The 16207-nt window shown below is 37.6% G+C and overlaps 1 protein-coding gene across 1 annotated transcript in view; it reads right to left on the reverse strand.

Annotated features, from left to right (window-relative positions):
* The window catches only part of LOC136847359 (MAM and LDL-receptor class A domain-containing protein 1-like), a 10047-nt gene extending 1410 nt beyond the window's left edge, over positions 1-8637 (reverse strand). The window contains exons 1-7 of the mRNA XM_067118962.1: positions 8432-8637; positions 5748-5909; positions 4991-5063; positions 3552-3700; positions 2685-2833; positions 891-1025; positions 378-653 (exon numbers count right to left, since the gene is read on the reverse strand). Of these exons, the coding sequence (XP_066975063.1) occupies positions 387-653; positions 891-1025; positions 2685-2833; positions 3552-3700; positions 4991-5063; positions 5748-5909; positions 8432-8501 (1005 nt within the window). The 5' untranslated portion in view covers positions 8502-8637 and the 3' untranslated portion in view covers positions 378-386. The remainder of the gene's footprint in view (positions 1-377; positions 654-890; positions 1026-2684; positions 2834-3551; positions 3701-4990; positions 5064-5747; positions 5910-8431) is intronic.
* Positions 8638-16207: the final 7570 nt, after the last annotated feature.

Below are 16207 nucleotides of genomic sequence, written 5' to 3' on the forward strand. Positions count from 1 at the left end.
AAAATTCACCTTTGTTATAGAAAAATTGTTGACTTTTACATTTACCTTTGATACTGGAAAATAGTTAAAGGTAAAAAATCATTAGGGATATATTCAACCTACTCCCAAAGGTACCTGCCTACCATGGTTCATAAAAATCAGAGAAAACGCAAATCTTAATCAGAGCGAACTTCAATCTCGACACTGAAATTGACTCATGATCTTGAAAAATATGCTATGGTATAAAATAACAAATATAATACCTTTGGCACAAGCTGGCAATAAAGAGACAAATAATAATAATAATAACAGTGAACACTGTTCAGTGGAAATTAAACATAGCTAATTTGTTTTTGTTTTTCCTCCTCATTCTCTGTTAAAGATTATCCTTTACTAACCGTCTCCTGTCAGTTCAGTATGATCAGTCTCAGGTGAAGTCCCTTCCACTTCAGCAGAAGCTTGCAAGCGAATCCAGTTTGTGGTGTCATCAGTATCCTGCTGCCAGTCATTACAGAATCCAATCTCAAAATCACAGCTGAATTTGTAATTAAGGCATGTAACAGGGTTCTCATCACTGATATCTGGACAATCCCACGCATAATCACAGACGGCAGACTGCAATGCACACATCCCATCTTTGCACTGGAACTGCTCAAAATCCTTGCAGGTTTTGTCTTGTGCCAAGAAAGAATAAATTAATTGTCAGATTTTGTTAAAGCCTTTATGATAAAAAGTTACTACGCAAGTCATAAAACATGCTGCACTTTTATGCTAAATGAGTCACATTATACTATTACAAAACACACAATGCTTCCATCAGGAAATACGAACAAAAACACCAATACACACTGTTTTCATTATGAAATAAGAACAAAATGACAAACTTTTAAGACTATTAATGCTGTACTCACTAGCAGGAGGATAAAAAGGGTTTCACAGTCTAAAAACATGAAGTCATCTAAGGCACCAACACCACTGTAAGCCTCGCCCCTTCTTGCATTTACTGTCAAGTTTTGGTTTAACATATTTCCTATGGAAGCCACGTCCTACACAAGGAGGAATCAAGGTATGAAATGTTAAAGTTAATAAGCATAACAGCAAATAGTGTATGGTCTTTTCTTCATCCTCAATTTTTAGTTCACAAAATGAATTTTTTAAGATGAAAGTAAAAGAATTTTCCAGTTGCATAAAGCTTATCGCAGTTAAATGTGTTTCTACATACAGCATGTATTACAGTCACTACACAGCATTGAGAGGTTACTCACATCAGCAAAAAACTGATGAAAGAGAATTATTATACAGAATTTAGCAAATGAAGAGGAAGGCCTAACAAACCTGTCTTGAATTTGCCCTCTTTCTTTCACAAACATATATTCACAGATTACCTTTTCAAGTAAACTAGAAAGTATCGACAATATACAAGCCTGGTCAGAGTTCGTGTTAGGTTACATTACATATGCAGGTATTCACAAAAATTAATTGAATTGAATTGCTCCTGCTGGAAGGATATCTCCCTTCTAAATATGAGAGTTTGGATCTTAAATTGCTGCACGTCAAAATAGAAAACACGACAGTTATCAGTGTGGGAAAATCAGAACCTGGATAATTTACCGAATGAATTTTACTCTCTACTTCTTGGGTTATTCTGAGTTACTGTCAACTTTTACTCAATGTTCCTCTCTCTCCACAAGAGCTGTATAAACATATGGCCAGAGCACCCGACCTTTTGGCCACAATTTTATAAGCAATTATTTAATTTTTCCACAAAATCATGGAGTGCCTCAATAAAATGGATATCAGTAAATTCTAAATGCTGCATTGCCTAAAAGCATGTTCTGTGACAGGCTATCCTATTTAAATTATAATAATTACTTGTACATTTAATATGTATTTCTGGATTACTAAGGAGTTTCCCACTTTATAACCAGATATATATATTAATTAATGTTTACAAATTTACATGATTACATTAACACTGCAAAATATTCTTTCAAAGGGAAAGGCTAAATAAAATGTTTAAAAACTATAGAACAACAGCCATGAAAAATGGTACAATACAAATGGAAAAATGGATATTGGAAAACAATGGATATGAAAGATAGTATTAAAAATGGAAAAACTGTTAATGATTATATGTAAAAATGGTGTAAAAATTGAGATTTTTTGACTGAGTAGTTGCATCCTCCTCACTCAGACATGAATTAAGAGAGAGTGGAACATGTACAGTATGTCATTCAACTAGAAACAAATAAAAGTTACAATGGTATGCTTATCATTAAATATATATATATATATATATATATATATATATATATATATATATATATATATATATATATATATGATGAGAGAGAGAAAGTTCCTTGTTGGACGAGTGGGTTCTGTTCTCAGCTAGCACTCTGCTGGCTGGCCGCGAGTTCGAATCTCCAACCGGCCAACGAAGAATAAGAGGAATTTATTTCTGACGATACAAATTCATTTCTCGCTATAATGTGGTTCGGATTCCACAATATGCTGTAGGTCCCGTTGCTAAGTAACCAATTGGTTCTTAGCCATGTAAAATAAATCTAATCCTTCGGGCCAGCCCTTTGAGAGCTGTTAATCAGCTCAGTGGTCTGGTTAAACTAAGATAAACTTAAGAGAGAGAGAGAGAGAGAGAGAGAGAGAGAGAGAGAGAGAGAGAGAGAGAGAGAGAGAGTCTCTACCGATTGCCATTCTTCTCCTTGGTTTCCATCAGCCATCCATATTTCGTGACTTTCTCCTTTCTCATCTGTTTTCACCAAGTGAAGAGATCCAGGACTGTCACCAGCGAGCCAGTACCAGAACTTGAGTTTGCAGCTGTCAGAAGTTCGACCTGTCACAAAAAGGATGTGGGGATGGCTGTATCGATTAATTACCTGATGGATATTAGAAAATTTGTAGAATTTACTTTAAGATTTGATTTCGATATAAAAATTACTGAGGTCAACTAAATTATCGATTACTTTTTAATCTTTTTTTTTTTTTTGACTGTATACAATTTAATGGCCAGAACAAAGACAAGAAGTTTTTGTATACTTTTGAGTCTATTCACCTGATGGATTTATTTTTAGAAAAATTAATATTCAACATGTTCTTTTTTCTTTTTCCTAGGGATAGGTGAAGGTAATTTCCTCATTACGGAAACTATCATAATACTTTTATTATAGTGTTATAATTTTCTCTTAAGAGACATAATTTTATCATCAAAGCAACAAATTATTTCATCCCTTACATGGCCTAAGGCATTTATGAATTATCATCACTTTGCTAAGTAATTTACCGTTTTCGCTTCACATACTTCATTATTTCTTTTATCAAAGTAACAATATTTTCTCCAAACAAATAGTGATCAGATATACTCCTGAGTCTACATCTGCCTGTATAAAATCCTTTAATTTACCCTTGAAGCTCTAAATTAACACACTGTACAATCCAGCGTGGTCTTTCTACTTTTCCTGAGCATAACCACCAATCCTTTAACAAGGGACACCAACGACGTATTTTCCAACATATCTGAAATACATATAGTACTATCTTATTTGCGTATTTACCGAGTGGGATCTCTGGGTAAAGCCACGTTTCTGCTTCCTGCGACTCTCCAGATTTTGCGAGAAGATACCAACCAGATTCATCTCCCATCGTATGATCAGCAGGAGGGGATTTCTCGACAGGCTTGTCTTTAGCTTGAGTATCATTCCATCTGCAAATATATGCATCTTAAATAGTTTCGTAAATTTAAAATGAAGAGACCTAGGATCTCTTTTTTTCAGTTCCGCATAAACAGTCACAGTGTCAAACAGAAAGCAAGTCTGCGGAAGGACGTTAGGCTCCAGAATTTACATCGCTAAGTACATATATTTTTCATCTCGTCTGATTCTGAATTTATTTTCTTTTTTTTTTTTTGGAAAACGCTTAACTTACATCCTATCAGCTGGTAATTAATATCTTGAATCATTTGCATAAGCTATACAACTCTGAAACTACAATATAAGCGAAAATGCAAAAACTGTAAAAATTTGTTTACATATCGTACCACCCATGGAGCCTTGATTCAGTGCACAAAATCAAGCAAACGCGCGCGCACACACATATATTACAGTATATCCCATACGACTTTCTCCGCTTCACGAAGCTGGTGTCGAAACGTATTATTTTCCTGTTCACAGCATGTACTTTTAGGATGCTGCTAGTCCCATGCTATAAAGACATGAATGTTCAATATCTGGCTTTCTTTGTAGATACCCATCATAGAACTGATCATGACCCACCTAGTTTAACGTCGTCAGCGGTAAAAGAATCTTTGGTTATCAACGAGTCTTTCTGGGATGAAGCCCCTTACCTCATTCCACTCTCTACCTTGGTTGCAACTCATCTTACTCTAACTAATTAATTTACTGCTTAGCACACGCACTAGAGATTTATTTTCCAGAGAGGACAAATGATCTCAAGTCTCTCATTGGTGACGCTAAAATGCACCCAAAGTCAGCATTAGGCACCTCAGGCAGCAATGTCCGACGGAGGTTATACCTCCTGACATGATGTGCAGCTATGAGTATCTACAACATATATAAAACGTTTTATAAAACTAAAAAAAACCAACACTATATGCAACACTTGACACTCGTATATATAAGCACATGTTTACCGTTATGTATGTCATCCTAAGGGACTCAATAAAAGCTTATATTCATAGTATACTATTTCGAAGACAAGCTGAAAAGTATACACAGAAGCTTCCATCTACCTGAACAGCTTTGGTCTACCACTCTAGCCCAGGAATGCTGTTAACCATTTTTCAGCGCACTACGTGAAGCATTACTACTAACTACTTTGAACATCTTGAATGTACAATCATTGTACAACGTACAATCACTGTACAACAAATGAACAGTCACACTTCCCGATAATTTTCCACTAGCGAAGTCTGTTGAGAGAGAGAGAGAGAGAGAGAGAGAGAGAGAGAGAGAGAGAGAGAGAGAGAGAGACTTACGTGAATCCTCCTGCATCAGCGTGCACGCTCCATCCACAGTAGTTTCCGTTTTCGAAGGAACACGAAATTTCCACTGGAAGACAGTGACGGCATTAGATCAAAATATGGAATTTAAGATTTACTTTTACAATCTTCGGTTCACTTCAAACGAAAGAAGACTGAAATGGTTAAAACGAAGAATTTATCTTTATGGCTGAATACTGCTTGGCCTGAGAAAGAAAAGTCTTTTGAAATGACTGTCGTTAAACTGACATACAGTGCATATTTAACGGTAATAACATATTGAGCGGTTATTATAATAATAATAATAATAATAATAATAATAATAATAATAATAATAATGATAAACGATTATCAAAGGAATACATCTTGTAAGTGCTCACATGGTACCAAACATGAAGAGCAAACATTAAAATTGTATGGGTAATCTAATGGTGAATTTACACGTGGCTAAAACAAATGTACCACACACACACACACACACACGCACACACACAACCAAAGTGTGAAGCAGGCTCGCACACACATAAAACACACACAAAGCATGCACAAAGTCTCGCACACATAAAACACAAACAAAGCATGAATGCAGGCTCGCAAGCACACACACACACACACACACACACACACACACACACACACACACACACACACACACGCAAAACATGCACGAAGGTCCGCACACATAAAACACACATAAAAGCAGGCAGGCTCGCACACACACACACACACACACACACACACACATACAACTTACAGCATCCTGCTTCGTCGGCTTGGGGAGATTCTATAAAATCCGGACAGTCCTGGAAGAAGTTGCAACGTTGTTCCAAGGCGATGCACGTTCCATCGGGACACTTGAACTGCTCCTCTGTGCAGTCACTAGATGGTGCTGCTTTGGTAGTTGTTTCCCCTAGACCTAAACGAAGCATGAATGCATTTATAAAAAAAAAACAGGCCTTACAAAACACACATCGCTTAGTTTGTAGGTGGGACATATAAAAGAGGTAACGTTACGAGCACAAATAATGATAATTGTAACACAATTACAGTAACTAATACTCACTAGATTCTCATATTCAATATCAATACTGAATGAGGTATTAAATCAAATGTCATTGATATCACTCCTCTGACCACTGAAACAACACCACAGGATTCTCCACAAACATACTTTTTGTAGTGTTAATAGCATAGTTTTTGAAGTTTTAATGAGGAAAAAATATATATTATAAACCCAAGACCATTCAAAGTCAAAAAGGCACTCCCACACTACGAATGGTGTGGGTGGGGTGACAAGCCCTCTGGAGTAGGGTGTCCGGTTCCTTTCTCCATGAACCCCCCACCCCCACCCATGACTCCTAGCTAAGACCCAACCTACATTTGCATTTGGACGGACTAGCTGAGGTGGTAGCGATCCCCATATGAATGTCAGCTCAACCCTCTGGCAAGAGACATGTCAGACTCCCTGAGACTAACTTAAGGTGCTCTGTATTGCTGCTTTTAATTGGGTGTTTTTAGAGGAGGAAGAACCAGACATTCTTTAATTCTTTAATCGAAATAGAGTATCGAATTTAGGCCAAAGGCCTAGCGCTGGGACCAATGAGGTCATTCAGCGCTGAAAGGGAAATTGACAGTAAGAAGGTCTGAGAGGTGTAACAGGAGGAAAACCTCGTAGTTGCACTATTAAACAATTGTTAGAGAGGGTGGAAAGTCAGATGGAAGGAAGAAAATGAACGGAGGCACAGTAAAAGGAATAAAAGAAGCTGCAGCTGCAAAGACCCTTAAGTAATGCCTACAGTGCACCACGTGAGGTGCACTGACGGCACTACCTCCCCCGCCCCCCACGGGAATAATCACCAAATTTTCAAAACTGTCAGTCAGTCTTAAAGGCAATAAATAATATCCCACCTCCCAAATGATAAAATGTTTGCCTGTCAAACCATGTATAATGAAAAATTAAGTGATAAAGAATACTTTGTCATCTGGCATAAAAACACTTCTTTGACCTTGAAAAGTGGGTCAAGGTCACTCAAACTGGGCTTAAGTCATGGGTCCCTACTTGTCAAAAACAATCAAGATTTGAAATTAATAAATGGGATGAGGGAAGTACTAATAGAATACTTCATAAAATTTAGGAACTTCTAGGACGTTTGAAGAAAAACTTCCACTAAGGATTCACATATAAAGAAAAAAAAAACCCAGTGGGAGGTTTCGAAAGCCTGTTCAACTTCTATCATCTATTATTGGCTACTAATGTGATCCGAGTAAGCTTTCACTTTTAACAATGCTACGACATTCGCAAAACAAACAGTCCATCTAATTTACAATGTAAAATAATGGTTAATATGCTGTCAATATTCAATTTGAAAAGAACAATTAAGAAGTGTGCCCATTAAATCCTTCATTACTCGCTAATTCCCTTAAGCCTCCCGAAAAGCATGACACACACACACACACACGCACACGCACACACACACACAATGGAGGCACTTCAGTTCCTTCAAGTCCTTACAATGCGAACCGAATATTGAAAACTTTTCCATTTCTTAAAAAAATATGGAAAGGACCATACCACATAACAATGGAGACGATTGTTTGGGGACAGAAAGCAAAAGGTAATTGGAAAACTAAAAATAATTTGACATTTTAGAAGCAGGGCCCATTTGCAAAGATTTCACGTCGTCCAAGTTAGTTACGTATTACCGTAGGAGGGTAATAAAAAAAAAAGCAATTTTTACCACTTATATCATGTTCCCAAGGCAATGCGGAAAAAGGTCAGGAAATCAGTGAATGTTTTCGGAAGCTTGGGAATCAATGAAACTTCAGGAGGGTCCATTTTTCATCATCCTCGTTTCAAAGAGCACACAATCAGCATTCGTCTCTGACAATATGAACACTTGACATGCTATGAAGCCATCATTATTAACTCTTTGCGTTATAGGTTTATATAGGTATAGTACATATATATATATATATATATACATATATATATATATATATATATATATATATATATATATATATATATATATATATAAATATATATATATATAATCGCTGATCGTTTGGTGGAGCCATTTGTTCCTTTGTCGTTCACACACACACAAGTATATACTGTATATATATATATATATATATATATATATATATATATATATATATATATATATATATATATATATATATATATGTGTGTGTGTGTGTGTGTGTGTGTGTGTGTGTGTATTATATATATAATACACAGTATATGTGTGTGAACAACAACAAAGGAACAAATGGCTCTACTAACCGATCAGCGATTATTTATTGCAAAAATCACAGCACCACACGAAACTTTAGGTTAATCATACTAACTCTGAAACTTGAAGGTTTAACTACGATATGAAATATTTTAAGTAATGGAAAAAAAATTTTCAAATGCTTGTTATCTAAACTTACCCGCATCAATGACTCCACAAAAGAAACATCCAAACACGAAGCATATAACCACTGGATCATAACGACTCATGACTCAAAAGATATGAATCGAGCTTCTCTGATGCTTCAAGACTGACGTGAAATCAAGCATTAACGGTAATGAACAGCACAATGCAACACCACCACTACGAGATAAAACTGTTGTGACTCAGATTCCGATCAGCAAAGGGAACACCTGTTGGCAACAGGTACCAAGTCAATTCAAGCTTTTATGGTGATGAATCTACCTAATGATATTATCTGCAGTGGCCTGGCCTCAACCACATTCGTGTCACTATCTTCAAAACAATCACTTCCACCAAACATAACTGACCTCACAAAACAATACGCATTTGTGTACTCACCCTTCGCCACCTACAAAAAGAAACGCACGGACGAACAAACTGCAGTAAAATCCTTTTCTGTGGTATTAGCTTCTCTGGAGCAAGACTCCGTGTCTGAAAAGGCTGGCTTCATCTAAAACGACAGCTTTTTTCCATTCAAACTACAAGAGTCGATAAGGCCATTTCTAATAGTTTCATAAGATGTTAACAGGGAAATTCTGACTGCTGTGAGTACATCATTAGATTTTTATCACTCTCAATAAGCAACGTCATGCTCCGATTATTGCAGTTACTGTCCATTACAACTGCAGTTACTGCAGCTTATGTTTTACGACAAAAGACAGAAACCGGTTGTTTAAATTCCCTTTGCACTGATGGTCTCTGAGGTGAATAGTAAAAGAAATGGCAACAAGATAAGACCTTGACAACGGTTACTGACGGAGAAGGGAAAATGAATCTTCACCCAGAGGTGAAAGAACCACTGCTGTATTAATTAAAAAATAAGTCTCTTGTAATTTCGTTGAAAAATGTTATTCCATCTGAAACATTAAACTGAAGAAACTGACTTACTGCATCTGCAGGAAATGTTCCTAAGTGAAAATATAACTCATAAAGTAGAAAACTAGTGAAATATGATAAACTACTTAAGTGTGTTTTCTGTATATGCATACACACATATTATGTATACACATGTAAATATATATCTATATATACAGTATATATAATGGAAATGAAACATATATAAACCACCACTCCACTTCATTGTCTTTCAGTACAATAGTATCTAAATATGCATTTGTGATAAGGGATCCACAAAAGAAAGTACTCTGTACGTAATTATGTTTTCAACACGGCTAACTTGCTCTGGTTTAGTATTTACCAAAACAGCCAAGTAAATATATACATATATATATATATATATATATATATATACACTATATATATATATATATATATATACATGTACATATACATATACATATACATATCTCACGACAGACAGCCCCACTGTACGAACGCGACATAAATATTCTGAGCCAACGTCCGGCAATCCCACCGAGATGCGCTGACCTGAGTTTCAATTTCCTTAATCGAATAAGCATTATTTTGACTTCATCGCCGCCAACACACAGGGGAACTTCTTTTGTATTCACTGTCCCCCACTGCTGGGAATTGGTTTTCCTCGGAATCACATCGGCGGGAAATGTTATTGGTGGGCCGCGGATGGAATTAAGTTTCCGCGGTGTTTTGTCTTTCCGAGTTGGTCGGGGAGGGAGGGAAGGAGGCCGGGGAATCAAAGGGAGGGGGGTGGTGGAAGATTTACACTCCCTCAGACCCGGTTAAATGCGCCATGTTGAAAAGTCGCGAACGAATTTTGGCGGGCTTTAACGTCAAACGCGCAAAATAATATGTTATTAACACAGAACCGCGCCAAAACAGTCAGTCTTAATCACATTATAACTTCTTGTTTTAAATACTGTTACACAACGCCAATAAATGAAGTTGGTGCCGCTTTAGCCAGGGGGCGAAGAGGTCTCTTAGGAAATCTTTTTTTTTTTCTTTTTTTTTTCTGAGCTGATCACATCACTTGTAATTCTAGCTGACAATACAAACTTTACGTGTAAAGGGTCGGTATTGCGCGAGTCAAGGTGTGAAGACCAAAAATGAACCTTTTAAGCGGAGGTTTTAAGTCTGGATGTTCATTCTCTCTCTCTCTCTCTCTCTCTCTCTCTCTCTCTCTCTCTCTCTCTCTTCTCTCATAAAATAAGAACATGAAAACAATACTGCAGAGCCAATATTAACTTAACAAAATAAATCACTCGATTAGACTAACTCAGCCACAGAAAAGGAGTACTTCCAATACGCCTAGCTTTTACAATGGATGCTTTCCATTAATCAACGATAGACAGAAAGATAGACATACAGATAGAAACTTATTTGGCCTTAAAAGACGAGGACAAATAAATCTCAACATATTTCATCGAGTTTACTAAAGTGTGGGCTTCCTTTTCGATGGTCGAGTACCTCTTCTCCGCTGGCGACAGCTTACGAGTTGTGACGTCAGAACATAGAATTTAGGCCAAAGGCCAAGCGCTGGGACCAATGAGGTCATTCAGCGCTGAAAGGGAAATTGACAGCAAGAGGGTTTGAAAGGTGTAACAGGAGGAAAACTCGCAGTTGCACTAAAAAAGAACTGTTAGAGAGGGTGGAAAGTCAGATGCAAGAAAGAGAATAAGAACGGAGGTATAGTAAAAAGAATGAAAGAGGTTGCAGCAAGGGGCCGAAGGGACGCTGCTCTCTCTCTCTCCTTTCGTCTTTGCCAAGAAATGTTTTTGTGTGCAACATACCATATTAAATCAAGTTTTTTGTCACTATCTACCTCTTCTTCGTTGTGACACTCGATATTTCAATGACATCATCCTATTCCCTTGCTTTCCTTTATTCTCCAGATCCTAATAACCTTCCGCGCATTCTTTTCTCGTCTTCCTCCTCCATTTCGTTCTGCACCCATTAATCTATCCACTTACCTTCTGTTTTTAATTCCGTATTGCTTTTTCTTTCTTCAGAAACGCTCTTTCTCCGTCATCCATTCTCTCTCGACTCTCATCCCTCCTTCCCCTAGGTCAAGAGTTAGCCATGGTCTAGGTATATATATATGCCTAGACCATGGTGTTAGCTTGCCCATATTTTTCTTTACAGTCGAATAATTACCAAACGCCCAAATGCTTAAGCCAACTGTGGCATAATGAAATTCTGTGGAACGCGGTCGAATATCTTACTGGGCATAAGGCCAGCTAAATCTACGACAATAACTAGAACAGCTTCTAAGTTCCGATGATACCGACGTTGGGTGAGTTACCAAATATCCTGTTTACTGATGACTTGGATGTCACTTGAAAACAGTTTTTGAAAACTGTCGTCACTTATTAAGTGAAATAGAATAGACTAAAGAGTCAAATGAAAGTGAAATGAAATGACTTAGATATGCGTTTCAAGACATTATAGTCACCAAATAACAACTGAAACAGGCTACGCGAATGACAAGTTCTTGAACTTTGTAGTAAGGCGTTCTAGTGAACAGTGTTGGTAGCATAACATCATTCGACATACGCCCGTTTATTTTCTAATTTTTTTACTGCTTAAACACTCATTGCGTATATTTAGCGATTATCTGTAAAGGCTGGTGACGACAGTAAAACTGCCAATGTAAGAATTAAGTAAGCGAACCCAATAAAACGGCACAAAAAGAATCTGAAGCCTCAAGCCAGCATAGGGGATGACGACGACCAAGTCTGACATGATCCTAATATTTAGTAACCGAATATCGGCCTAATTGTTGCCACTCCCACGTTCCCCAAACCCCTGCGCGCTCTCCCTCTCTCTCTCTCTCTCTCCAGTAAACGCACTGGCTAACGTGTGTGTAGGTTTCCATCTCTATGTCAGTTTCCCTTTCTCTCTCTCTCTCTCTCTCTCTCTCTCTCTCTCTCTCTAATCTGGAGGTTCCCATCTCTATGTTAGCTTCCTCTTTGGAGGTTCCCATCTCTATGTTAGTTTCCTCTCTTGTAGGTTTCCATCTCTCTGTTCTTTCTCCCTCTCTCTCTCTCTCTCTCTCTCTCTCTCTGCAATGAATCACATAAGCATGAGCATCCCCTGCTTACATAACTCTCACGACATGTGTTGACAACTCATATAATTTTGAATGACATGTCGAGGTTGGGGGGTTGAAGAGTGGCTCACCAGTATTTATGTTCGTTCGGAGAAATTACTCTCTCTCTCTCTCTCTCTCTGCACACACACACAGATACACACACACACACACACACACACACACACACACACACACACACATATATATATATATATATATATATATATATATATATATATATATACTTACATCAGCAAGAATAACAAATGAGCAACAACACTTACGGCGATATTAATAAAAATAATCTAACGGTAACACTTCCGAAACACAAAACCCCACCCACAAACACATGAGGTTAAATACGAAAACGTTCTACCCACTTATTTAGATTCCTTAAAAAGACAAGAGCAACTTCACTACTGTATGTTCCGAATAATGTTGACACTGGAAGTTCCTGATGAAGTTTCGAAAGTTCAAAGTAGAGGGCTGTGTCATCGTGGGAAGAAATAGAGAAATGTTCACTTCATTACATTCAAGTGCCGAGTCATCGCCTCTTGGTCGCGTTCATAGCCATTACCCCCAACAGACAAATCTGGGCCCAGCAGCTAGAAGATGATCTCCTGTTTATTGTTTTAAGGAGTGTACGAGGCAAAAAGATTTCTCTCTCTCTCTCTCTCTCTCTCTCTCTCTCTCTCTCTCTCTCTCTCTCTCTCTCTATATATATATATATATATATATATATATATATATATATATATATTTAATATTTAAAATATATAAATAATATACAGTATAATATATATATATATAAATTATATAATATAAATACATATATATATATATATATATATATATATATATATATATATATATATATATATATATATATATATATAAAGAAGACTCGCAGTTGTGGATGCCATCAATTAGGAATTGAAAGCCATGACTGTTCATCAGTGTTGACATTTTCTTAAGTCTTAAAATGATGCGTGACAAAATGATCAGAGCATTTTAAAAAATTCGGCGCAACGAAAGTTTCGTTGGCAACGCCTTCCGATCTTTTAACACTTGAATACTGCCTTGCATACATTCGTCTTTTTCAAAAATATTCAAATACGGATAGTATATGCCTCACATATAAATAGAGGTGTAAAATTCTCCCTGCGATTAGGAAAGACGGAAACCATAGCAAGAATAAAGATTGAGGTCTGACATGGGATTAGGTATATCAAAACTTACTTCTAAAATTTTTGGAGAGTGATTACCACAAGACAACTGATTCCTTCTAACGCCTAGCACTGGACCAGCGAATATAATATCTTTGACGGTAAAATTTCAATATTACCATAAGGAACACAAACAGATTCTTAAAACTTGCGTACGTTAGCAAAATATAAAAGGAAGCAAATATTTCAGTTATTCAATGAAGCATTTACTTCAAAAAGCAACAGCAGATTCAACCTGACTGCAAACGTTGCAACAGTTTTCTCATTCAGGGTCAATTTACAAATTGCATGATTCATTTCAAAATGCCAAAGATGCATCATCAACACAAAGAAAAAAAAATCAGGGTAATCTTGACATATTAAATAATTATTTGATAAACCACTGACAATTTTCTGTTATAAATTTATAAATAAACAAATATTTTTTGCTATAATCACCAATAGCCTGAATTTGATATCAGCATTCAAAGAGTATTGTTACTTTTTTCCATGAAAATATATGTAAAGAAGTAACTATTAATATATATAATTGAAGTTATTATAATCGTAACATCAATAATAACAAAAGTAATGCTTATACGATATCGTTCAATTTATTTTGATGTCATTTCAATGTTAACTAGTTTCAAAAGAACTTTTGCTCGCGCGAACTTGTAGGCGGGCGCGCGTGTGAGTGTGTGTGTGTATAATCAGAGTCCTGAATGCACATAAAAACACAGCCTGTTTATACCCATATGCATTTGGCATGCATTTTACATTCTGCGTAGACACAGATATGCAGACACCTTGTGATGATAAAATAACAAGGTGACACGGACCAAAGGCACGAATAATGCCTCTCTCTCTCTCTCTCTCTCTCTCTCTCTCTCTCTCTCCCTGAATCTCTCTATCGGTCTCTCTTTCTCTCCCTGAATCTCTCTCTCGGTCTCTCTTTCTCTCCTGAATCTCTCTCTCGGTCTCTCTTTCTCTCCCTGAATCTCTCTCTCGGTCTCTCTTTCTCTCCTGAATCTCTCTCTCGGTCTCTCTTTCTCTCCCTGAATCTCTCTCTCGGTTTCTTTCTCCTCTCCGCCAGACGTAACCGAGTCCACAGATGGCACAGGAGCAGGGAAGAAGACAAGGTGAGCAGATGGTGCGCACGGGAAGCCGCCATCTCCCAGTAGGAAGTCCTACTAATGGCCGGCCGGACGTCCCCTTTTGCCACTGCCTTCGAGAAACAAACTCAAACGCAAGTTTGTGAATATCGCGTTACCGTCGTGATGTGGCTCCCCGCCCCACCCTCCGCTGTGAGTGTCACGTTCCCCCCACCCCCACCCTCAAAACCCTCTCCTTTCCCCTTACATCTCATCTTCTGGACCCCCTCTGGAGGGCCGCTTTCCTTGGGGTACTGCCAAATCCTCAAAGGATATGTATGGGTGCTACTGCACGAGAAACTCTTCCGTAATTGTCGTCCACATCCTGAAGGAAACGCCACTCTTATCCGGGGTTCTAGTTTTCGAGGACTCTCTCTCTGGGGTGTTTTTCATTTTTGACGGGTTGCAGCTCAAGTCACCTCCCTTGGGACGAGGTCCTACTCAAGTGCTGGGCATTGTCACGTCGAGGAACAAGTGATACACATGGTGCAATGACATAACATGTAATATGCAAGTCATTCAGTACCAATCTCTTGCTGATTTCTTCAATAATAAAAATTTCCGTTACAGGTCTTGTCACTAAGTGATACGAGTTAATAAAATAAATCATTAGCAAACTGATACTAAAATGAAACCAAGAAAAACATAAGCAAGATTTTCTGAAAAATGCTTGTTTAATTTGTCTACCAATTCTCAACGATAACAAATACAAATGGGTCCACGTTCGATTCTTCTTGATGGTATATCGATAAATCTCATTTGACAAGCTGCCAAATAACACATTAAGACAAGCTCCGGGGAGAAGTTTACTTTGGATCAGAGGACAAATACTGTATCATCAACATTATTCATCGCCAGAAAGAGATCCCCATTTACTCTTGAAGACAATCAAAGGCCGATCACTTCTTTGTCCATTAACCCATTGTCACAGCCGATGAGGAAGGAGACTTAAATACAAGATTGACACTTGAACATAATTAATGATCTGGTATTTGCCGAGATAAATATTGACCGTCCTCAAAATTAGCCTTCTATTAACAAACACATAGAAGCCACTACCATTCGTAACTGTAAACAATTCAGGGAGGGAAGACCACCAACAGAACCACTGTCTCAAGTTACCCCTTTAATTCGAGCGTTTTCTATTCGATTCCGTTTTCTATATGGGGCCCAAACATTGTGTGTCTGACTTCTAGCCTGTGTTTAAACGATGTGACATGTTTACAGAAACATTGGCGTAGGTTTAGTTTTAAGTAGGGGTGGCCTCAATACTTACATACATGTGTTCAAGCTTTTAAAGGGCCTATTTGTGTCGCGTTAAATACTGAGGTAATGTTATATAGACTAGACATCGACGGAGGCGAGGCATTATGGCGCCAAGGAAAATGTCAAGGCGTTTTAACCAAGGA

The sequence above is a fragment of the Macrobrachium rosenbergii genome, chromosome 16 (genome assembly GCF_040412425.1).
Source record: "Macrobrachium rosenbergii isolate ZJJX-2024 chromosome 16, ASM4041242v1, whole genome shotgun sequence".
Classification (NCBI taxonomy): Eukaryota; Metazoa; Arthropoda; class Malacostraca; order Decapoda; family Palaemonidae; genus Macrobrachium; species Macrobrachium rosenbergii.